This window comes from Calypte anna, chromosome 4B (assembly GCF_003957555.1).
Source record: "Calypte anna isolate BGI_N300 chromosome 4B, bCalAnn1_v1.p, whole genome shotgun sequence".
In the NCBI taxonomy this organism is placed as follows: Eukaryota; Metazoa; Chordata; class Aves; order Apodiformes; family Trochilidae; genus Calypte; species Calypte anna.
Window position 1 is genome coordinate 723,131 of NC_044249.1, and position 25,085 is coordinate 748,215.

General features: G+C 40.8%; 1 protein-coding gene across 1 annotated transcript in view; it reads left to right on the forward strand.

The window, feature by feature from the left end:
• The window catches only part of SPATA5 (spermatogenesis associated 5), a 140,244-nt gene extending 115,676 nt beyond the window's left edge, over nucleotides 1-24,568 (forward strand). The window contains exon 16 of the mRNA XM_030450446.1: nucleotides 24,312-24,568. Coding sequence (XP_030306306.1) covers nucleotides 24,312-24,488 — 177 coding nt within the window. The 3' untranslated portion in view covers nucleotides 24,489-24,568. The remainder of the gene's footprint in view (nucleotides 1-24,311) is intronic.
• The last annotated feature ends 517 nt before the right edge of the window (nucleotides 24,569-25,085 follow it).

Genomic DNA, 25,085 nt, shown 5'->3' on the forward strand with positions numbered 1-25,085 from the left:
AATGGGTTTTGATTATATGTAATTTTATTTTTGTAACTGGAATTTTTTGAGAAAGAATGGTTGAAATACCATCTCTCTTTCTGGTTTCAGTTTTTTAATCTGCACACTTTAGCCATCACATTCTTGGAGCTGGAGGCTTTCCGGTGAGATTTAACTGCTCACCACAAATTCTGAAACTGTTTACAAAGTTGTCAGTATTTAAGAAAAATGGTCACTGATTCTCAGTGTGGTGGAAGGGAAGCCTTCACATGTTTGCAGGCCAGGCCTATGTTGTCGAACAGGGAAATTTCCATTTTTGCCATGCAGCTTCTGTTTTCAGAGCAAGCCACAGCACTGGCTGTGCGGTAGCAGAGCTGCAGGTCTGCTGAAGAAGGCACGTTAAGGGCAGTTGTCTGTCTTGTCTTGCTGTTTTGTATTTGAATCCTAACAAAGATTCTGTATTAACACAAAGCACTGGTCTTAGCATTTAAACCTTTGCCTGGTGTAGAAGCTGTTACATAACATTTCTTAGCAGTACTGGAAAGCTGGTGGAAACGTGCACTCCTCTAGCTCAGACTTTTTGTAAATCAAAATTTGGAAGTTGTTATTTCCAAATTATCTTTTATGGTTTCCCTTAAATACATATGGAAATGTGTAAAGCTTTAGATTGCCTTTGGCAAAAGGATTAAATGGTTATTGGCAGATGGAAACAGCACAATAATAACTATGCAGCAAATTATTATTTATCTTAAAAGCAATCCCATGGACCGTTTTCCTTTTTAATTAGGCTTTTTCAAACTATCACCTAGTTCTCAGCTTATGCTTTTTGTTTCCTGGCTCTGGGTAATAAAAACTTCAAGGATAGATGGCTAGGAAAGAAAACTTTCAGATCTTAATCTTCTGTTATTTGTCCATGGCATTGCGTGGATAGAAGTGAAGCATCAGATCTGAGCTGACCACTTGCAGAGGAAGAAAACAGAGCAAACCCTAAGACGACTGCAATTGCTAATTGGTCTTGACATCCCCATTGTCAGGGGAGGTGAACTAGGAGTATTTTGCCCAGCTCAAGAGAGCTGCTTTGTATTTTTATTTGTTTGATAGTTTAGTTTCTTATTTAGGGAAGTGGGGTGGGTTAGTTATGGTTTCAGAGTAACTGGCATCTTACAGAGGTTGGCTTTGTGGTGTCTGATACTTCATTTCCTAGCAAAGTAAATTTGTGATAAAACTAGTATAATACTGCTATTCTTCACATTGCACAGTGAAACACACCATTTCTGGGGGGAAAGGAGAGGGAAACCAGAAATCTGTCTCTGTTTTGTCTTTTACATTTTGGTCTTACTGTACTTTTGCCAGGATAAATCGACTTTGTCCCAGTGAGCTCTCATTTGATGAGAAACTGATAAAGAGGGAGGGGAAAAATGTACCCAGCTCATAGGTTAGACTCTGAGGGTGTTTGTGGTGGTGGGATCTTTCCAAGTATTTGTGAGTCCGTGTCAGGAAAACTCTTTCCGCTCGATCTCTCTTCAGCAGCCGCTTTCGCTTGCCTTTTGTCCTCCAGCCAAGGATGAAGGACCCAAAGGAAGCAGCCAGGAGACAAGCTGATGGAGATTTTTCTCATGATGGGCAATGACAGAGGCTTGGGTGTTCAGCAGTGCCACAAACAAGCAAAACAACCCAAAGAAAGCTGCCCCAATGCCATACACCACTCCCATCTCTGGCGACCTCTGGGAGCGGCAGCTGCGGCTGTGTGGCTGGAGAGGGGTGGGCTGGGGAGCTGCCTTCCCAGGAAGTGCAGGGATGCAGGGATGCAGGCTGCTTGCAGGGATGCAGGCTGCTTGCAGGGATGCAGGCTGCTTGCAGGGATGCGGGCTGCTTGCAGGGATGCAGGCTGCTTGCAGGCTCTTCTGATCAGGCTTGTTACTGTTTTATGGAATCTTGCCATTTCCGGGGTAATTTCTGTGTATTTACGTGTCCTGTAAACCCAGGGGAGAAACAAACCTCAATCCTTTGTTAGTGAAACAGGATTTGCAGGCAAAAAAAATGTGTTTGGTAATTGAGTATAAACACAAGAGAACAAAGTTTTTCTTAATTTTGACTTCTCCAGTTTAAAGGCCTGAGGACTTCAAAGAAGAGTTATCAGTTTGAATATTCAGCCAGTAAGTGGTTATCATAATAATGTCAGTTCTCTTCAGAAGTGTAACAGTCAAATTATTAAAAGCTGAAAACTTACCTTCATTTCTAATATTCATCGTTACCACATTCACAGAAGTGTTTGTGAATTCAGTGAGGTAAACTCAAAGAAGAAAAACCTGGGATTTGGGGGACTTTACGAGTCTTTTGCATGTGACTATGTATTTTTTAATAAGTGTGTATATCTCTAGAGATCTTCCTTTCATTTTATTATTATTTGCTTCAAGCATATAGAGAAAATTATTTCTAAAACATGTCCATCCAGAAAGTTTTCTGTTCTCTCCTTTCATACTGTTTTTAATGCTGTTTTTACACCTGCGACCTAAAAAGAAAAATTTTTGAAACTTATTTATTTATTTTTAGAAGTCTTCTTTAACCCACATTTATTAATAAGGATATTTATGGAAGAGAAGGAGGAAAAAAGCGTTCAATTTATTTCACTGGTATCAATGCTTGGAAGCTGGAGGAAGCAAATAAAGTTGAGCATTTAGGCAGTATCTTACCCTAGGCTAGTTGTTTACCACTCAGAAGAGCTTGCATGCAGGAGGGAGTGTTATGTTTTGGACTTACTTCCTTGTGGCTCATAAATCTTGGCTGTATAAATGTTCAGTCATTAATTAAGACTTTCAAATTAATCTGTTTCCTGACTGGACTTGGCTGTTTCTGCAGAAAGCAAGGCTGTTGCTCAACTTGCTGGTTTAGGAGTGCTCTGGAACGTGTGATATGGAAGGAGGAGGTTTATTGTGGAGTTAATGAACAGCACCCACAGAGAGGGGGGGAAGGGGAGCATTTTGATACTGACATGCAGGAAATCAGGCAGTGCTGTCAAAATGGGTTTGTGTAGTTTAATGACTTCCCTTCCTTCAAACAATGGCAAAAGATGGCGATTTTATATTGATAAATGTCAGTCCTGAGTAGAAGTGTTTTTTTTTTCTTTTCATCCTTTCAGGGTAGTGTTTTGTCCTTCAAATTCAACCAGTCTAATTCAGAATGCTATATAAATACAGTCCAGAAGTCTCTCTCATGTGATGAGAAAATATTTCAGCTTTTGTTAGAGACTTTATAAAAATAAATTGCTAATGTTGTCACTCAGGTAGTATTATCATTGCATTCATTTGGCCTGTTAGTGGGGTTTTGTGTCCTCCTTCTATTACTTTTTACAAATGTGTGTGCATATATATAAATGTGTGTCTCACCTTTCTTACTTATAAAGGCAGAGTAGACCTTTTTACCACATATTTAATTATTTCTCTAAGATTTAGAATTTTCAGATACTCATATTTGTGGGACAGTGTGTACCATGTGCATTGCACTACAGTTGTGTCGTCTTTAGCACGTGGTCATACAAAGGTTGGACTTTGCTGAGCTGAAAGCAACTCTTCCAGCTCTCATTCTGAAGTCACCATCCCCGAGTTGTGCAGTGAATTCCCTGTTACAGGTGAAGCAGGGAAAGCCAGGCGTGGTGGTTTCAAACCAGGTAATCCTGGAGATGTACACAGTTTTGTGGCTGTTTCAAGCCATTGTCTGGGTTCTGGGTGATGGGATGGGTATTGCAGCTGCCTTCAGTTCTGCAGGGACAAGGGGTTTCAGAAATAACTTGTGAGGTCTCTGTTCCAAGCTGTCTAATTTGTACATGAAACCTAGACAAGTGGGAATTAATCATGAACAGGAATAAAAAGGGTCTCTTGTTGGCTCTTTAAAGACTTAGTGTTCAATCTGCTCATGTTTTATCTGTCATGAAGGTGGGAAGAGATACCACACTCCTGATTGATGGGCCCTTTCAAGGAACTAGAAAACAGTCTGCAGTGTGTGCTTACAGATCTGACACAACTGTTATCTGCCACAAACAGGTTTTTCATTGCTTTCATATATGTGTCAGACCAAGGAAGATCCTTGCTTCTTAATGGCTAATTAGAAATTGGTTTGTCTAAGTTTAAATGTCTGAGAGTTTGAAATCTGAATTTAACTCTTCATCCGAATTTCATCACTTTATCACTTCAGCCAAAGCCAGGCTATTAACACCTTCTCTTTTCTAGCCTAGTCAAAGTTTAAATTGTTACCCTACAGCATTTCAAAGATTTTCATGTGCATAAAAAATTCCGTGTAACCAATGGAATTATTTAATGCACTTAAAATCAAATACATGTTTGAGCTTGCTTAATCCAAGGATTATTTCTCTTAATACCTAAAGAATAAAATGTTTTCTAATTTAATGTATATTAGTAATTAAATAGCAGGAAAAAGATGGTGATGTATCAAGTTTGGGTTTTTTGGGTTTGTTTGAGGTTTTTTTTAATTTTCATGGTAAAATGTATTTTTGCAGCCGTATTCTGTTGCTGTCACTTAAGTGCCTGTAATTTCCTAATAGTTTATTTCTTTCAGACCAATTGATGCATGAACTACCCAATGCTGCTTTGTGCAGTTACATTTTGACATAGCAAAATGACCAACAAAACCTCTTGTATTTTAATGGGATCAAAGGGTGGGCATATTCTGTTTCATTTAGTCCCAACTTTGGCTCATGTAAACATCCCCAGGCCTTTCATTATTGCTTTTTAGGGTTTTCTAACATGAGACACAGCTATATGCAGTTGTGAGGACCAGTAGCCAGATGAATCCCTCTCCTTTTAATGGGTGTGTTGAGACCAAGTGCACTGCAGCTGTAGGCACATCAGAGACCAGCCTGGCTTTTACAAACAAATCTGTCACTCTTGTCACGTCTTTTTGAAGCACCAAACATTTTTTTTTCCTCCTCTCTTGCCCCTGTGAGATTACTGCCATGCAGCAAGTCCTTTCAGAAGTAGCTCCACCTCTAGAAATTGGCTCTAAAGTCACAGCATCAAAGGCAACAAGTCCCTCCCCAAGCTGGGCAAGCAGTGAAAGTCCAGGTTAGTGTTGGTACCAGTACCCTGTGGCAGGCTTGCTAAATTATAAAACAGCATTTAAAAACTATGGTAATAAATGTCTTCTGCCAGTCTGCATTTCATTGGAAACAATCCTGGGCTTGCTGTGAGATAGGTTGGGTTGTGTCATGGGTTTCTTCTTCCTTGTGAATTTGATAAATCATTTGACATACCGTGTTTGGTAAGAAGTCAGCCTTATTTCAAACCTGAAATTTTGCCTGCATGACATCTGTCATTTGAAATCTGTTGTTAGCAAGGCTCAGGAGGCATTTGACATTACATTTGATGTTACATTTAATGTTATATTTGGTAGGATCGTTTTCCACCTAAGTAAGAGAAGAAATTATCATTTGCCTTCTTTCTTGCCATATGCTAAGTAGGAGTGTTTCTGCAGTCTGTGCAGATTCAAAATCAGAATCTAAGTTCAAAATACCTATGGATCACTATAACAAATGGTGTCATTCCCAGGACATGTATTTCTGTGGGCACCTGGCTCCTGTGGGATGTCAGTAGTTGGCTGTATTCAGGGCAGGCTGGAGCAGCATGGTGCTGGTTTAATGACCATTTCCATTGAGAGAAGGACTCGGAAAATACAGCAAGGAAGCTTAGCTGCTAAGTTAAAAAGAAAAAGAAAAAAATAGTACATCAGAGGTAGTTGAGTGTATTAAGAAGTGTCTGAAGCTGCTGTCTTGGCAGGAGTAGCTGAAGAGGGTGCATTCAGGTGGGCTGCAGGAGCTGCTCTGCTGATCCCACAGTCCTGGGGCTCCCCAGACTCTTCCTGAAGAGCCAGAGCAGGGGCTGGTGCAGATCCTTTTGTCATCGTTGCTCATGGCTTCTCAAGGTGAACAAATCAATGATACTGGTGTTAAAATGATAAACCTCCTCCAGCCCTATCCCAGGCAGGATCTGTGTGGAACAGGTTGTTCCCTGCTTGTCGGAACAGCACTGATAACATTTGGCAGAAACAGCAAACACACATTAATATTTGCATTATGATAACAGAGGGTCTATTTTGAGGCTTATATGTGCCACTAATAATTCATGCTTGGTTTTGAGAGGATTCCTGAAAGAAAGTATCTCTGTCCTGCAGTGTACAGTCTTTTTAGAAAGTCTCTTGTTTTTAAAACAGAGCTTTTAATCACTTTATTCTTACCATTTGAAAGCCAGCATTTTTATTGTATTAATGTTTAGCCTGCCAGGACTTTTTAGTGCCAGATTTTTTTCTTTGAAAATAGTGAGGGGGTTTTGTTGTTTGTTTCTTCTTAGTTCATATACAACATTGAAGGAAAGTTTAATTAATGCCAGCATGCAGGGAGAGGAAACTGTGCTCAGCAATTGAGAATATAATTAGCTGCATTTATACAGAAGTGGCTGTATTACCTTACCTAAATCCTTTTTCTCTTCCTTTTTTTTTTTTTTTTCTTTCTATTTCTTTTTCTTTCTGGATGAGTTTTGGTGCCATAAAGGTCTGACTCTGTTAAAAATAAAAATTTAAAAATGGAGGGAGTAAAAATTCTTCCATGGATCTGTATGTAGTGAGATACCTCTGTTTCTCTGTAGAGCTGAAGTACTGATCTTGCTATTAAAACTGCTTGACAGAATCAGAGTTGGAATTTCAGCTTAGGAGGTTTGCAAAGCTTGGAAAAGCCATGCAATTCAAATTCTGTTCTCAAGGTGTAAATATCGGTCCAGGCTGATCCTGGATATCAAGGCCAGTCTTTTTACTGGTTTTTATTAAAACATTTTGTTACTTCTGCTGCAAATTAACATTGGTTTGAACATTTCTCTCTTAAGTATTGTTTGGTCTTCGTCATTAAAAAAACATTTCCTCAATAATAATAGGTTCCATATGTAGATGTACAATGTATGTAAAATGATACATATTAATATAAGTAATCACACATGAAAATGTGGGGTTTTTGCATTTCACCATGTAATGACTCTTCCTGCTCCAGCCTTTTGCCCCTAAACCAAGCAGGACAACAGGAAAACCTGTTGAGAGGAAATGTGCAGCTTTAAATAATTTTCCAGATAGCCCATTTTCCAGTTCAGATGGAGCTGGCAGAGGAGGCAGCCGGCCAGCAGGGATGGATCAGTGACTATTCCAGGAGCAGCCTGACTTTCTGAGCAGTGGGGTCGAGACCAGGGGCTGGTGTGTGCCTGGCAGTGAGGGTGCTGCAGGGCCTGGGATCAGCAGGGATGCTCACCATGTGCTGCCCTTCAAAAATCAAATCCCTCTTCCTTCAGGATCCTTCTTGCTCAGCTGAGCATTCCTGGAGTGTTCTGCTGAACTGCAGTGTTTGGTTGAGATGGAAAGACTTGACAGTCCTTCACACACCAGCTCAGAAACATATGGGGAAAGCATTTCTTAAAAAGAGGAAAAGCAAAACCCCTTTTAGGGGGTTCCAGCACTATCCCAACATTTAACTGTAGAAATAACACCCTACTTCCATTTCATTTAAAAAATAAAAAGGTCGAGTTGCCTTGTGAAACCTCTGGGGTTTTTTCAACTTTTTTCTATGACTTTAACAATAAGATTTCCACGTGTTCAGGCTGAGTCTGGTAACATAATGCAGTGAGGCAGTGTGGCCCATGAGGTGTTCTGCAGATATCCTGCAGCAGATGAGCTTGCCAGCTTCTGTGGGGTGGATTGTGTAGGATGGGGAGGTGGGGGGGAGCTATGAGCATTCTTCAGTGCTGGCTGTTACATATGCAATAATGCTTAAAAGATTACCAGAACCATTGCCCAAGGCAAAAGGGACACATCGGATTTTTCTCCAACCCAGAGGTTGGTGACAAATTAAAAAAAAAAAGTCCTGCATAAAGTCAAGTAGCATAGAGCATAGCTATCTTATTACTTATATAGAAAAAAAATGCAGGTTTCAATTTTACTTTTATAAGTTTAGATAAACTTTTATAAACTTCAGATTTTCTCCTGGTAAAAAATATTTGGAAGCACTGAATTGAATAATTTAATTACATTTGTGTCATTGATTTATCTTTTTACATTAGAAATAGTATTCAGAATGTTTTAGCTTGAAAAGTTTTGAAGTATTTCAATTATTTTTCAAGATTTCCATTCAATTTTGTTGCTAAGTGTAATGGGTGATGTTGAATTTTACCTGTTGTTTATTTGACTTTGGATTAAATGGTATATTCCGGTTGGGAAGTATTCTGTTCTGTTCTCTGTTCAGTAGCAAGCTTTTGCAATTCTACTTTTGGGTGAACCTAAAATTAGATGGAGTTGGTTTTCTGGAACAGGCAGAGAATAAAAGTTAAAAAAAATTATTTTTTTTTTTTTTTTGCACTTGTGGATAGAGAGCAATTTTACTTCAACATCAGCATCCATTCTAGCTCTTCTCCTGCTTGCTGCATTTTATTGTTCTTCTGTTAAGAAAACAAGAGAGGACCAGGTAGCATTAATAAGCTGCACTTCCAAGTGGATCCCTGCTTTTATGTTCTTATATTTATATTAACTCCATGCTTGAAATATAATGCTTTCTGTCTCAGGTGGAAACAGTAAAGTTGTAGGAAATAGGTATTAGCAAGCCTATAGAGGAATATTTAGTTGATCTGTATCTTAAAACATACTGTCTTTTGGAAATGTATTTAAATGATTGTATGATTATACATAGTTGTGGGTGACTAATCTAGTCTATTGCTGCAGGTCATGGGAATACTCATAAAAAGTATTTATTCTGAACATGAACCCGGATGCATGCTTTCCTGACATGTTTCCCATATGGTCTGTAAGTAAACAGTAAATCCAATAGAGGACTGAGGAAAGAGCAGAAGCCTGAAATTGCAGATTCTGCAGGACTAGAAGTGCAGCCCAACATGGTTTGAAGCTGCAACTTGTTTTTTCTCAGAAGCAAAGAAATCATTAGACTAAGTGGAACAAAGATACTCTGCAGACCTAAAAACCCACAGGCACTGACAAAAAGCCATAGTTAAAGCCTTTATCAGAAAGGCATTGATGGAAATACAGACAGAAGTGGTGCCATTTGCTTGCTCATGCTCCGTGCTGCAGCAGAGGCTTCTCTGTTCTGAAACCAAAGGTTTGAAGGCAATGGATGGGGCACATCTGCCAGAATATCCCCATCAGGGGTGTGGATCTCAGCTTGGTCCTCGCTGCTCACATTGGGAAGTCTGATCCAGGAACATGCAGGTGGTTTCTGTGGGGTATGGTTGGGGCTGCACAAATGCATTTCCCACTGTATCTGAAGAGCACACGAGAGCTCCTGAGCTACAAACTTTGTACCCTGGTGTAGGAGTGGGAGGGGGGAGTTGTGGTTGGCAGGAGAAAACTTATTCTGACGTTGCCACTTCAGTATATGTGAAAAGCTTTGATCTCTGATTTGTTTGCTACCTGTTAATGTGTTTTACCTGACATACCTTAAATTCCAGCTGGGTTATCAGTCCCAAGGCTCTGCAGTGCTGTTCCTCAGTACTTGTAGCCTCAGCAGGCTTTCTTTTAGCCACTGTGGCAATTTCTCAGTCTCTGAAAGGGACTGTTTTGTACATCTGGTATCTTAGGTGGGGAAACTTGCTCTCGGATGCAGCTCATGCAGGCTCTCTGTGCCCTGCACTGCCTCTGATTTTCCTGACATCCCTGCCTTCTCTCATGGGCTGGAGTCAGTACGTGCTTTCTGTGGGAAATGATTGGGAGATTAGAGAGAAGTAGTTGATTCCAGTCCAAAGGGTGGTGGTATATATTAGCACATTTATAAGATAAAGCCAAATCTCCATTCTCTGTTACCTTGTGAGACTTCAGCCTAAGGCTAAATGCAGCCACAGACAAATGCTCCTTCTCCTACTTCCAAGGACACGTCGTGTGAGGAAGTTATCCTGGAATGAGATAGGGTGTGAATATAAATGCAGCAGCGATTTTGGCATAACATCCTGTGGAGAGAAGGTCTTGGTGAAGTGACTCAAAGCAATGGAATTACTTCAGTGGAAGGTGAGGACACCGAGCCCTCCCTATGCTTCCCCACAGCTTTTTTTTTAGTTATTATTTTTTATTTTTGGGAGGATCTGATGTGTAACCATCTTTGCACCGGCTGTTTCTCCTGTCCGTGTCACTTGTAGAAATTTAGATTTAGTGCTATTTTATCTGTTGTCAGAATGAAGTCGAGGGTGATTGCCAGCAGTGTTACTGGGAATGCAAACCATGATTTAATACCTGACGTGTATGGTAGGGAATATTTCAGCCCTGCCATCTCTTACTGGGTTTTTTTGTCATTCCTACAAACTGCAACTCAGGTTTGATTATCTCTGCAAGTACCCTTAGGTCTGTCACTCTCGAGGTGGTGCAGAAGGGAAACTGCTGCAAGGAGAAAACATGTGCTTGCACTGCAGGAAAAACCTGAACCATTAATGTGCTGTTTGCAGTGACTGAGAGGTGGATGTGTGCACACACTGTGTGGTACTCTGGGAGTAAAAATATCACCTTCATGCTTGTGAGATCTCTACATCAGTGTTTAGGCCTGTGCTGTGTGATTCAGTTGTTAACTGTTCTTTATGCTCTGCTGAAAATTAGTGTTTATTTTTAAAGTGGCTTTTTCCAGATTAAGTAGAGCATTAATTAGTCAGTGTGTGAGGAACAGAGTGTATTATTCTACCGCAGCTTTCCATCATGTAAAAAACTCATTACCAGATGTAGAGATCATAAACAAACACACATGGCTGCTGCATTTATTAATGAGCTGGAAGACAAAGTGATCTAATTAGAAGAGATCAGCAGTAATTTTTCCTGCTGTGTCTTCCAGCTCATTAATACACTTTTAGCCATGGAGAATATTTAGGTGCTAATAACTCACAGAGCAATATACAGGAGAGCATTAACTTGCCATGTTTGTTAAATGTATTTCAATCTGGATTTTTTGCCTGTAATATAGTTTAGTCCTTTTTTGTTGTTCTTTTAATCTTCAAAGAATAGCTGTGTAGTCTAAATCTTCCTTCAGAATCTGGTGTTTGCTTCTGCTGGGTCTATAGTGAGTTATACAAATAGTCTTCCCAAAGCCACGCAAAGATAATGCCACAAAAATCAATTTGAAATTATTAGGCCAAAGTCTTTGCTGGCAAAATCCCTAGGGGAGTTACACCAGCAGATAAATGGCCTGAGGACAAAAAAAAAAACCAACAAACAAAAAACCTAGGGAAAGCTGGGAATTGCTAAGTTAGGACCCCATCCCACCTCTTACCAAGGAATCAGATCCCACTGGGGCAATTCCCAGGGCAGTCTCTGGGATCAGTCTCTGCTGTGGCTGCTGTCACCCTGTGCTGCCCTTGGAAAGAAGAGGGGTGGTGGGAACCCATGTGCAGAGACCATCTCTGGGCAAAGGTGAGCTCTGGGAATGCTGGAGATGAGCACCTCAGCCTCGTGTGGGCCCTGCATCCCCACTGCATCCCCTGTGCCCATTTCAGGTATGTGTGGACACTTGTTCAGGTTTGGATCAGTACCATCACCTTAAAGTCAAAAAGAATCTTGTGTGATGATTAAACATTGATTTATAGCTTCCATTGAGCTTCCAGTTATTAAAAGCAGATAAATGTTTTAGAATTTATTTAATCATCAGCTTGACTTCAGTCATGTTTACTGACGTCAGGGGAACCCAAAGCAGATGCCTGTGTGCTTTCAGGGATGCTTTCTTGAAATGAGGAGATAGGAAAAGGAAGAAGTCTCTCCTTCCCTTTTTGACTTTGGTCTTTTCATGTGTGAGTTACATATTGTGTGTCTGGTTTTGTTTAAATTCAAAGATGGCAAACAACCACATTCTGTGAAAACTTCCTACTTCTTCCCATCCTTCTTTATGGTTTGTTTTTTCCTTCTTGTTACTCCTATTTGGTAACCTGCAGAGACAAAGTGATGTGAAGCTTGAAGGTGTTTTCAGAGGCATTTACTCTAGTGGTGTTTATGTGGTCCTGCTGAAGCCCCGTGGTTCCTTTGCTTGGTTTGCTTTCCTAAGGCCTTAGCATGGGCTGATGCTTCATTCACCTGGGAATGGTGAGAGGCAGGGAGCAGGGAGATGGAGAGGAGAATCTTCAGTCTCATGACAGTTTATTGAATTGCCTCCTTATATTAAAACAGTATTCCTGAAGCCTGTTCTGATCTTTTGTAGCTCTCATGAAATACACAGATACTTGTTGACAAATAACAAAGTCTGTGCAGCCAGTAAACCCGCTGGTTCTTCTGAATTAAGTGTTCTTAATGTTCAGTGGATTTATATCCTGAAATGTAAATGGCAGTAACACATATAAAGTACTTTTTAATGATTGTATGAAACAAGAGTGTATATACAGACTCCACTTTTAAAAAAAGAAATAAACTTATAGTATTTTTGTTTAGGAATTTACTTTTAAAAAACAACAAAAAAACAACAACCACAACAGTGAAGCATTTCCTGACATGTTGTTTGCAACAGCTAGGCAGGATGCTTGTTGAATTTGCATTTATTTGTAACTGTTATGTGACTGTCCCTGCTCTGCCACCTCCTCAGTTCGTATTGTGACAGACCAAGCAAGTGCTAAGTGGCAATATTGAAAATAATTCTGCTGGTTTCTCAGGAAAGCATAAAGAATAGACCCTTCCACTGCCTAAGTTTAAGGGGCATTTGCATTGCATCTAAAATATTCTCTACCTCCTAAAGGTGAGGAGAGAACGTTTGGTAAATATCCAAAAGTGTACATAGTTGTAGCATTATCAGCTGAATGTCACATCTATTTCTCTCCATCAAAGTCTGGGTAATGCAGATAGGGTTATGCTGACCCTAATTAGGAAATCTAGTGCTGCTCTGAGATTTCAGACCCACTCTTTTGTGTGCAAAAATGTCTACGTAAACGCTAGTTAAAACCATGCAAACTTCATTAGTATCTTTTTTTTTCAATAGAGAAATCAAATTATAAAATACATCTGTTCCCAATAGCTTTAAGAAATGCCTTGAAGTAATTAAAGCACTCGCGTGCTTGGAAAATAATACCAGGAAAATATCTAGCACATTTTTACTGGTTTTCCTCCCTTTCTAGATATATGCTGTGTTAAAGAGAAGGATCAGTAGTCCATCAATGGTACATAAATTAAGAAATCCCTTGGTGGCTGACTTAATAATCTGAGCAGGAGAACTGGAAAGCAGCATGTACATTTACTGCTTAGCTGACTTGCTGTAAGGTTTTCAGGCAGCATTTATTTATAAATCCTGCAAACTGAAAAAAAAAACCCAAAACCAAAAAAACCAACCCTGATAAGATTACCATGACATGACAAATGCCAGCTGTAAATAGATTTTTGACTTCCTGCTCATCTCTTCTTTCTCTTGCCCTTGGTTCTCTGCCCTGCTGTAACAATCTCCCCCAGGTGAAGGTCAGCTCTTGATGTATTTTTGATCATCATGTAAAGTTCTCCTGTTAGTATGTGGTCCCCATTTTAACCTCTTTGCAGATTCTCCCGATTATCCCAAATCACTTTCACATGGAGCTGAGGTTAAGCTTTATTTCTCTTGGCTTGTCCCTTCTGTAGCAGACACTTCCTCTTCACTTTGAAAGGACAAAGCGATGTTCAGCTGCCTGGGCCTGCGCCCAGCATTTGATTTATACATTATTTAATTTCCTTTAGAAAATTGGAAGCAGAACTTTAGGAGTGGAAGTCAGTCCTTTTCATTTGTTTAAGGATCTTTTAGGGCTAATATAATCATCGATAGTAGATGTCAGCATGATTAGGGTGACTTAAGGTAAAGCAAAGAAAATTGAATACCAGGGGAAATTCTTTCATAGTGGAGAGGGTGCCAAGATTTATAGCTGCGTGCAACATCTGTGGGCTATCAACTGTGGCATGGAAAAGTGAAAATGGAAAATCATTGAGTGACACGTTGGAGTTACCTGTCTCCTCTTACTGCTCAGCTGGCTGGGGCGAGAAAGGTCTGCACCCTTTGTGTTACGTTTGCAATAGGTTCTTGGACTGTGGTGCTCTCTGGAAGTTAATTCAACCAAGTAACTAATTCTGCAGAAATTCTTCAGTTATTCCGGAGGTTTTCATTTGGGCTGACTCTGCATTCACTTCTGCAATTAGGTCTGCACATGCTGCCAAGCCACTGCCAAGACAATTTGAAAATTTCTCATGCAGTAGAGTCAGGAAATTAAAAATTAACTCTGGAAAGGACATCATATAATATTTGGCAGTGTGGTTTGAATACTGTGTCCATGGAGGAGTGGAAGGTCCTCCTCTTAACAAAAAAAAGAAAACGTATCAAAGTTGAAATATTTTTTCTGTGGGGTTTTGAATGTTCCACAGCTGAGGGAAATATCAGAAGGGAAGAAGCCCGTGGCATATGTGTGCTCATGGGTACAATATGACTTACTTGTGGCCTTTCATTCAGCAAAATAGCATTTTATGATGCAGAATGAAGCATAAATTTCATTAATTTCTGCCTTACATTGTTTGTGTATCATGCTAGTCAGTAACCTCCTAAAAGTTTGAGAGCTGTTAACATGAAAAAGCATCTCTGCTTCCTCCTGTTTGCAAAAATGTTGAGAATAAATTCTGAGCATAAAATTTCTTTTTAAATGAAGGGAAATGCAAATGACCCATTTTCTAAGACTGCATAGCACTGGAAACTTGCACTACATTGTCTTGCCTAGACAAGGAACGAAGGAAAGAAAACCCAGTAAACCAAAGAGATTTTTGCAATAACATGGCACAAAGTGAGAAGGAGTTAACAAGTATGAAAGAGAAGAAATGGAGGAATTTGCTAAATTAGATCTGTTATTCAGTACTGAAATTACTTTTAGACTTGACATAGATTCAGTGTGCTCAGCTGCGGAAGGACACTTAAATGAGAAGCTTTCATGTTAACAATTCAAAAGCAGATGCTTTGTTAATCTTGTCACAGATAACTTTTCACCAAAGGTAAGTGACAACTCTGACTACAGGTTCTTACATTTCAGCATTTTACCTTAAGCTGCCTCATTCTGGTCTTTGCCTTGTTCCCAGAGGGATGGGGCCAGCTGTGCTGGTGACAAGCTGCTGGCTCCTTGGGACAGTGCTGTGATTCCTCACAATATACACTCAATGATTCACTGTCCTGGGGAATTTGAGACCAAAAGCAGGGGGTCAGATTTACCTATGGACCATATTCAATAGACACGAGAGGGATACACCTGAGATGCTTTTTTGAAGCCAAAAGTGGTTAGCAAAGATCCTTTATTAGTGGTAGAACTGTATCAATTGTTTTGTGAGTGAATAACTCAAAATACAGAAGTTTTTTTAAGCACACAAAACTTAAAACCAGTAGATCAAGGGACATAAGGTCAGAACACAGAGATCTTCTTGGGAAATGAGGGGCTGCCCATCTGAAAGGCCCCTCCCAAGGCCACCTGTACCAGTGAATGCCTGTGTGTATGCCCAGTGCATCACTGGTGTAGGCTGGCTGTTGGGAGGCACAGGTCACACTGTCATGTCTGTCTTAATGCTGCTTTATTGACTTTATATTCCATTGAAATATACCCCTTACATAAATCCTTAACTCAAGGTAATTGTTGGCACACCACTCTTCTTGTTTCATATGTTTATATAATTTAATTTTTTCCTTGCTATATTTACTTCTTCTCTTGCACAAGCAAAATGTGCAATAAAACATACTCTTTAAGTTTTTTACCAGTCTTTTTGCTTCCTCCTTAAGGAGTAATAACCATACAGGGAGGCAGCTAGCTGTGGTTAGCAGTGTTGCTTTCTACTTCTGACCATCCTCCCATCCATAATCTGCCTCTCTGGGATACAGGCATGCAGTAGTCCTCTTCCCTGATTTTCTTGGGAAACATGAGCAACCATGGGAAGCTCCAAGAGGTAAACCTAGAAACGGTCTGAAATTCCTGTAGCATTTTGCCAAGGTAATAGATACTCCACAGGAGACATCTCACACCTTCAAGGAACTGAGAACTCAATAAATGAAAAATCAGGAGAGGTTCCACTAAGGAAGCTTGCAATCCAAAGGCCCCACAGAACTCCCTGCATTAACTCAGGATGTATGTGCATGTGTCAGTAGCCATATGGAGACCCAGAAAGTCTGCATCTCTCTTATTATCATAAGATATGTGTCCTTTCTATCCAAACTGATAGACAAACCAAGACTCACTTTATGGCCTTTGTTTTTATCTGTTATTCTCATGGTATACCTTATCTCGGTATCTCATGTGTAAGTAACTACAAACACAGTTGGTATTTACCTGCTATGCAAGATCCAAATCAGAGACAGTATTTGCAATGCCTCCAAAGACAGGATGGAAGTGAAAATTGAAACAAACCCATGAAAGAAGAATTGTTTTCTTTCCTTTTTGCTGTGTGGCTTCAGAAGTTTAGGGCTCTTCCAATCTTTAAATGGTGATATAATGTCACAGAAATGCAGCTGGAGCTGAAAGAGAGTTCTAGACTGTACTCTACTGATGAAGAAATTAACGTTTTGGGGTAAGGGAGAGCACTTCTCCCAATTTATTTTGCCAAATTTCTTTTATTTGCTTTGTTTTGATAGGACTCTGAGGTCTCTGCTACTCTTTTAGATTAAACTTGAGGAAGGAATACTGGTTTGAGAAGCAAAGGCTCGAGTTACTTTTCACCGTAAGAAATAAGGAATGTGCTGAACATCTCACCCAACCTTGTATCTCTCTGCCTCAAAACATGAAAAGAAAGCAAGCAGAAACAACAGCTATTCACCACCTACACTGTGATGGGTTTCATAAGGTAGAAGCTGCCAGATCTGGTTTTGTACTTTTTTCCTTTTGTTTTGCTTTTCTATAGAAAAACTCCTGACAGCCATAGCTAATGGTGGCCTCCATTTTGTAGCTGCACAGCTCCGTCTGTCTCGCTGGCAGCATTCAGCAGAGTAGCCCTGGCTGTGTGTGCAGGTCTGGGGCAGTAACTGTGCTGGGAGTGAGAACACAGTTTTCTCTTAATTACTTTTAATTAAAGTGAGTGCCTGAGCACACACACACACATGTATGTATAGAAAGAGTCTGTTTTTCTAGTGGCTTGGCTTCCTTTTCCTCATTGAAGAGAATAAGTTAAACTTTCTCATTAAATGTTTATATAAAATAAAATAATTCTGAGGTTAACCAGAAATGCAGCTTAATCTCATATAGAGACGTGTGATTTTTTATTTTTTTTTTTAGCTGCACAAATATAGCTGAAACTTGAAGTTGGCAGAGAGTGCTGTTTAAAAATATTTAGTCCCAGCATGTAAAAACTCGTTTTGTTACGGAATTCCTTTGTGAAAGGTGTAGCTATTCCATGGCTCTGCCACAGTGATGGGAGCCATATCGACGGAGTGCATTTTGGAAAACAGCTGCATTTTGGGCTTGTAGTCACGAAAGTTAAGTTGGAATTTACATGTTTTATATATTGCTAGGAAGGATACTACATCTAGTAATATGTTTTAAGAGAGTGGAAAGAAGGAAAAGGAAAGCTTGCAGATGGAGTCAAAGCTTTGCTCTGTTAGAACATGTTGGGATGAGCAGAGGTATGTGTGATGACACTGAGCCTGTACCACTGAGGGCTCGACTTTATTCTCTTTAGCTGTCATCATGTGCTATGGTTATGATACATATGCTTAATTTTGGCTACATATCTCATCCTTCCCTTCTTGTCTCTGGGCGTGTAAGCTTTACAGAATAATAAGAGCTACTGATATATGTGATACTGTCTGCTGCCCAGGCACAACCCATGCTCACTTTTTGGTACTGTAAGAGCAATGAGATGCAGCATTTTGTGGTTCCTGCTGTTTCATTAATTGTTGCCATGATGCTGTTGTCCCTCTAGAGCAACCAGCCAGCTGCCAGGCTCTGTGACATGGGGTGATCACAGGAGGCAGAGGGCAGAAGGTGGACTTGGTCTCTGCAGCAGCCCCCAAGGCAATGTGGGGGGAAAGAGCTGAGTGGGAACTATGGTTCTGGTGATAGAGGATGTGTTGAGGTGGCACGACCAGCTCATGTCCCTGGGCAGAACCTCAGGGAAGCTGCTTCACCCATGCAAAATTACAGAAATAAGCAAACTGTAGATTAAATAATGAAGATTTGGACCAGTCTATTCTGAACTAAAGTCACCTACAAACATCATTAAAGGAGCTGGTTTTGCTCAATTACATGTCTTTAACAACTTCTCATAAAAGAAATCAGGAATAACAGAGAATGTTTGCTCAGCCTGTGCAGTCAGACACAAGATACACATAAGACCTGTCTTTTTTAGCTAAGAATCCTAAACGTGCTGCTTCACCACTACAGACCTGTTTTAAGGTATACTATCCAATGTCCACTCATACTGAATGTTTCTTTAATAAACAAGGAAGAAAGAAGACTATCTTTTTATGAAAAATAATATGTAATTAGAGGATATCATTGCTGAGGATGGCTGCGGGGCAAACAGGATCTATTCCAAGGCGGTGCTGGTGAACAGAGAACCAGGTAGATGTATGCACCTTAACTCCAGGAAAATAACATTTTAAAACACAGTTGCTTAGTGATCAAAGAAGCCTCTGTCTCACTGAGGTATTGTGTGGCCTGTGAGTGCCTTGCACTCTTTAGTTAGGAAAGTTCTACAGTGTGACAATTATATATTAAGTAAATTCACTCCAAAGCTCCAGCGATAGTTACAGCACATGGATCTGAGGAATGAATGGATGCTGTATGAAAAGCATTATGCTAATATATTTTAAAATTTTCTGGTTAGAATAGATTATTTTCCATCTGCAAAATGCCCAAACATGTAATCCATCCCATTTAAATCTACAGATTGTAGAACTGAGCAGAATGAAGAGATACACATACAGGGGTGATTCCTTGTCTTTCAAAGATTAAAGGAGAATTTATCCCAGGGTGATAATTTATTGTACTGAAAAAAAATTCTCCTAAACAGAACAACACCTGTAGGAGTCTGTAAGAATTTCTTTTCTCAGAAAAGAGAAAAAAGGCATTTTACCTTGTATTTTCTTTGGGTTTTCTGTTTATACACGAAACACCAAAGTTGGAACACGAGAAGTCTCAATTTAAACCTTTTTGAGACGCATCAAAAACCACACCTCTCATTTTAGCCCATTCTAAAGAAAAAAAATTGTATTTGTGAAATCTTGAAATAGCATCTTTATCTTGAAAACTAGTATGTTGTACCACAGCATTATCTAGGGCATGTCCATCCAGCCAGGCACTGCAGTTACCTGAAGTAGTTCAGACAGATCCCTGATCACACCAGAAAGTCTGGGGATGCTCAAACAGAGTCAGTGAGCACAGAATCTCATCAGACAACTGAGCAGCTCTCCATGCCTGGAAGAGCTCTTGCTGTGCTCCCCACCCCTCCCACACCAACTGTGGCTTCTCAGATCCTCCTCTGAGCCCATCTCAATACCCCAGCAGCAAGCTAAGACTCTTTTTTATTTATTTCCTTTTTTGCATTAGTTTTCTGGCAGTCTGGTGCATTGAATCAGTTAATGAAAGGGCAGCTTAGAGCCGGAGCCAGCACAAGAGAGGGGTGGGAGCCTGCACAAAGGAGAAGGGGGAAAGAGGGGCCCTGGGGTCCCACACTTCAAGCAGTGATCTGCTAGGAGCAAGGGGGGGCAGAATCCTGGAGGTATTCACCTCTCTGAGGCATCTCCCATCTCACTGCACTGAGCCTTACACAAATCCCTTGTGGAAAGTTGTGCCCTGCTGGAGCTGCAGTGAATGGAGATATTTGTGTTGATTTTAGTATATCAAGGAATGGTTTGGGTTGGAAAGGACCTTAAGGATCATATAGATCCAACCCCCCTGCATGGGGCACCTCCCACCAGCACAGGGTGCTCCAAGCTGTCCTGGAACACTTCCAGGGAGGGGGCAGCCACAGCTTCCCTGAGTAACCTGTGCCAGGGTCTCACAGGAAAGAAATTCTTCCTAATGTCTAATCTAAATCTATTCTCTTCTAGTTTAAAGCCATTACCACCAGTCTTATCATTATATGCCCTAATAAAAAGTTCTTCCTAAGCTGTTTTGAACCCTTCAGTTTCCAGAAGGTCACCAGGATGTCTCCCTGGAGCCTTCTCTCCTCCAGGCAGCAACCTTTGCCTGGTACTCCACTTTAACCTCTCTGCCTATGGCACGTCTTCTCCTGATTCTTCTCACTCTAGAAAGGTGTCCATGCCTACCTCTTTCCTCCATCAGGTGACAGCCCTGGGTCCTGAGAGCTTTCTGACTTTGATTTTGCTGGGGATAAGGCTCTTAATAGAGCAGCTTTGGGGGAAGAGAATGTGCCTGACACGGGTAGGAATTCGTCTGAGTGAGTGAGGAACAGATGTCCTGACCCAGAGTTATTCATGTCTTTTTAAAATGCCATCTATGAACCTTTCATCTCTCCTGAAGGGAGGAGGAGAGCGAAGTCCCCAAGCCCATGCAGAGCTGTCCTTTGAGGCTGCCTCCAGCAGTGCCCTTGCAGGTAGTTTTCATCCGGGAAGCGCCGCAGTTTGTGCTATTCACAGCCCCCAGGGTACTCTTCTGTTTCCAGCTCCTAATCCCTCTTACACACAGTCCCTTACAATTTGGACTGATGGGGTGGAGGAGCAAGTTAAAATAGGAAGGAAAAAGGAAAAAAAGGAAAACACAATGTACAGCCAGCCAGTGGCTGCCAGTTACTGCACACACAATCGACACCAGCTGCAGCCCAATTAAACCCGACATTCCCAGGTGCTCCCAACAGACCCTGCACTAACAAAACCACTTTCTTGAAAATACCTAAGGCTTGAACACAGAAGCTAATTTCTTTCCCGGACACCCACCACACCCCCCCCCTTTTTTTTTTTCTCTTTTTTTTTTTTTTTCTTTCTAGGATTCTTTAGAGCTATTTGGAGCACTTTAAATACAAAGAAGCTGAAAAGGACTTTCAGTGGGCTGGAAAGAGTTGGTTCTTAATGCCAAAATGGGGGAGAATCAGCCAAGTTGAATCAGCCATTGTCACCATTGGTTTTGGGAGAAAGATGGGTTATGCTGAATGTTCTTTATTCAGGGAACAGTAAGTGCACCGGGCATTTTATTGTTGCAAGGAGTGAAATGGGAAGGGAGGGAATGACTAGGTGTAAATCCATTTCTTCTTGGAACTCATCATTGATTGCACCATAGCTGTGAGCTTGTGTGTGGCTTTGGTTATTACTGATCAGCTTGTGTGGCTCAGATAGCAAGTTTTAGTTCTCCTTTCCTTCCAGGATAACTTGATGCAGTTGCCTTTTCAACTTTGAAGTAGGATTCTGAGTTACTTGTTTACTTTCTTACATTAAAGCAGTCATTCAGATGATAAATCAGTCCTTTAAAAGCATTGTTATATGTTTTTAATTATTCAAAATTATTCCCATGCAAAGAGAGGGCTGCAGGCAGCAGATTAATGCGTAGGTTGGTAATTTGCTCTCATTCCTTTGAAAATGAGAATGGTTTTTGTTAAACTGTCATTTATAACGGTATTAATAATCAAACTAGGGTGTACTGGTGCTCACAGATTCAGCAGTGTTCAGCCACACCTGGCTGGCTGTTCAGCTCAGCAATAACACCCCACACCTCGGTGGTTATTGCTTAATTACCTGCTGCCTGCTCTGTCACTGGTTAGTTGCTGCTGTTTCTGGCAATCTCTTAATGTCTTCATTCCTGCTTTAAAAGTCAGTGCTGAAAGCCACTCTGTATTCAGATGCAGTCAAGAATATCTATTTTGTCATTCAGTACCTCTGCAGTTTTTTCAGGACAGCTGCAATTTTGCCTTTGGATATTATTATTAGGATATTATTCCCTTTCCTCACGCAGAAATCCAAAAGACTGCACCTTTTTTGGTTTGTGGTTTTATTATACGTGTATACTGAAAAGGTAAAAATGGTGATCCCTTGGATTAGTTTTTGAAAGTAATAAAGAATTGTCTTAAAACTGGCATATAGGTAGTACTGGTTCACAGCATTCATCTAAAGAGGCAGGCAAAGGTCCACTGATAAATACATCCATGCAATGGAGAGAAAAGAAATTCACCCAGGGTCCGAACTCACAAGTACTTGACCTAAATTAGGTACTGTCACTCAGGGAGAAACACTGGGTAATTCTCTGGAAAAATAATCTTGGTGCTAAAATGATGGCAAATACAATAGTAGGAAAGGAAGTGCAAGAAATCCAGAAACAAAACCAGAACCAGTTGTGCTGGGGATGGCTCCCTCTGTGCCCTGCCCAGCTGGAGAGGATGGAGCAGAGCTAGGGAAGAGGTGGCAGGAGGCCTGAGGGATGGACAGGTTCTGCAAGGAGCAGGGGCTGAATCACTGAGGGCTCCTTGGCTTGCAAAGACTTGACTGAGAGGGGACAAGATAAAACCATAAAATCATCTGTGACACAGGGAAGGTGAACAGGGAACAACAGATGAGTCACTGTTCTCATAACACAGGAACTACGAGGCACTTGTTGAAATTGCCAAGCTTTAAGACAAACAAAAGTTCGTTTTTATACAATGCACTATTAGACTGTGGCTCTCATTACAGGGTGATGTTGTGGAGGCCAAAAGGAGAAGTGATCTAAGAAGGTTATTGGACAAAATCATTGAGGTTGTAAGGTTGCAGAACTGGTGATCTGGATTCAGAGTACTGCTAAGCCTGGGAAGGAGCTGTGCCTTACTGGAAAGCCACTGGTTTTCTTCCTTTGTTGTCAGCCCCTTCTTCTGCCTTCCCTCTTTGCCTAGCTTGACCTATGTTGGTTTTTTAATCTAGGTGGGAATGACATCTAAAAACTTCTCAGGTGCTTGGTCTAGTAAGAAATACCCTAATATGACAGTGACAAGAAATATCTATGGAAAGCCAGCAGACTTCAGGGAATAATGCAGCAGATTTCATCAGATGAATTGACTCGGGTTTCCCTGGGGCTGTATTTAATTCTGTGGGTGAAAAACCCCTAGGTCTCTTCCTTTTGTGGGAAACTTACCCTCAGTGCAGTATTGATCAAGGGGAAAGGGACCCCTCATTCAAGACCAACACAGGTTTAGAGTCCAGGGTGCTTGGGATCTGCTTTTCCATAATCAGTCTTCTCCCTTTCACAGGATTTCTGGGTTTGGTGTTAGGCAGGGATGGAGTCAGTTCGAGCTGGTCTGCTTGATTTGTTTTTTTCTTTTTATTTGTGTTAGAGATAGGGAAATAGTCACACTGTCTACTTTTAAAAAACTGAATGGTTTTCCAGGTCCTTTTAATGAAGGTCCCTGCATTACTTTCTTGATGATTTGTTGCTTATCTCTGCAAAGAGCTGGTGCACTGCATCTCTGCTATTCTTCCAAGTCTGTCTCCCAAGTCCTGAAGAGCATTAAAATGCGTAACAGCAGTGTTTAGCTTCACTGCTCATTAGAGCAGCACAGCACTAATAGTAATATTGTTGTAACTTGACAAAGCCATCTAAATCCATGCATGTTTTCTTGTGAAAGCTTCCTAAACATGCTGCTAAATCCTCTAAAAAGCTACTAAACGGCTTTGGCAACCATTAGCACGGCATAAGCAGGGGAACTCTTTTCAGTAAGTGAACAAACAGAGAAAATATGCTGAATAGCTGGACAAATGTGTTTCAGCTGGCTCTTTCATTTACAGATATAAGGGAGCAGTCAATATCAATCACTGTTTTCCCTGTTGCACTGGAAATCACAATATCTCTTTTCATTCCACAAGCTCTTTTCACCACAGTAATGTGTCTTTAGAGTGACACTGGCATCAGTCTGTTTCCGCTGTCTGAAGTCCAGAGAGCTTAAAAACACATTGCAGAGTATGAGACCTTAACCCTCCTCCCCTTCCACACACCCTCTCCTTCTGGCCCTCCTTTCGGAATTAATTGTTTTTACTTCTTTTCCCAGTGTAAAGCTGAGAAAGAAAAGTGCCCGCAGAGCCTGGGAATATCTGCTCTCATGCTTTGGGGACAGAAAAATGTATCACTGGTTGTTGGGGGTTTAATTTATCAGGTGTTGTGGGGAGTTTACCACAAGGTAATATGATTATCAACTTAATTTGCAGCATACTGTACCATGAAAAGTAGCGTCACTGGGGTTTGAATTTCAAGCTGTATCCTGTTTCTTGGATGTCCTAATCACCCACGACCTCATTTATTAAAATAAAAAAAAAGTTGGAGAAACTCAGTAATCTGGCATTCGGTGTGTGTATTGATATTCCTGTGCTCACCTTCTTCCTTTCGACTAATACATTTCCTGATAATAATGCTGCATTTTGGCTTTCTTTGCTGTCATTGCAGATAACAGCAGTGTGTAGAGAAGCAGCCCTGCTGGCTCTTCAGGAAGACATAGATGCCAGGTCTGTGCTGGGGAGGCACTTTGGGACCGCGCTGACTGTCGTGACCCCGAGGATTCCTGATTCTTTAATCCAGTTTTATGCAGAATATCAGCAGCAAAGTGGACTGCATGCACTCTGAAAGTGGACTCACACTATTTGAGGTGTGAATAGCGAATTTCCTTTGTAATGCTGTCAAAAACTAAAGAATTTTGTATTGTTTTAGAGTGTCTGAAGTTAACTGAGGTGCAGAATTGTCACAATAAATGCCCTCTGGGAAGTTACAAGTGTGAGAGGTACTGTCCAAAACTTTCTATTTTACAGCTCCAGTGATACAATCTGCATTCTAGAGGTAGTAAGATTGCTGGTTTGCTTCAGTTTATGTGAGCGTGTATCAAAAAGTAATGATCAAATCTGGGTTTTTTGCGGATTCTTGGCCCTAAAGGGAGTAGCAACAAGGGTTACTGCTGTCTTTGTTCCTGCCTCAACCACAGTTCAATCCCAGGGACCATCCCAGCGAGATGGAGACCCAGGGAGTGGCCTCACTGCAAGAAATGCTGAAAATTATTCTGAATCTTTTGATTTATGATCTCCAGAAAAGCTGCCAAACAGGCTTGCCGAACACAGAGCCTTCTAAGATACAGCCAAGGTACCCTGATTGATTACAGTGAAGCATTTGTCTTTGGTCTTAAACAACTCCTTTTTACACATACTGGGAAGCAGGCACCTTAAAAATGGT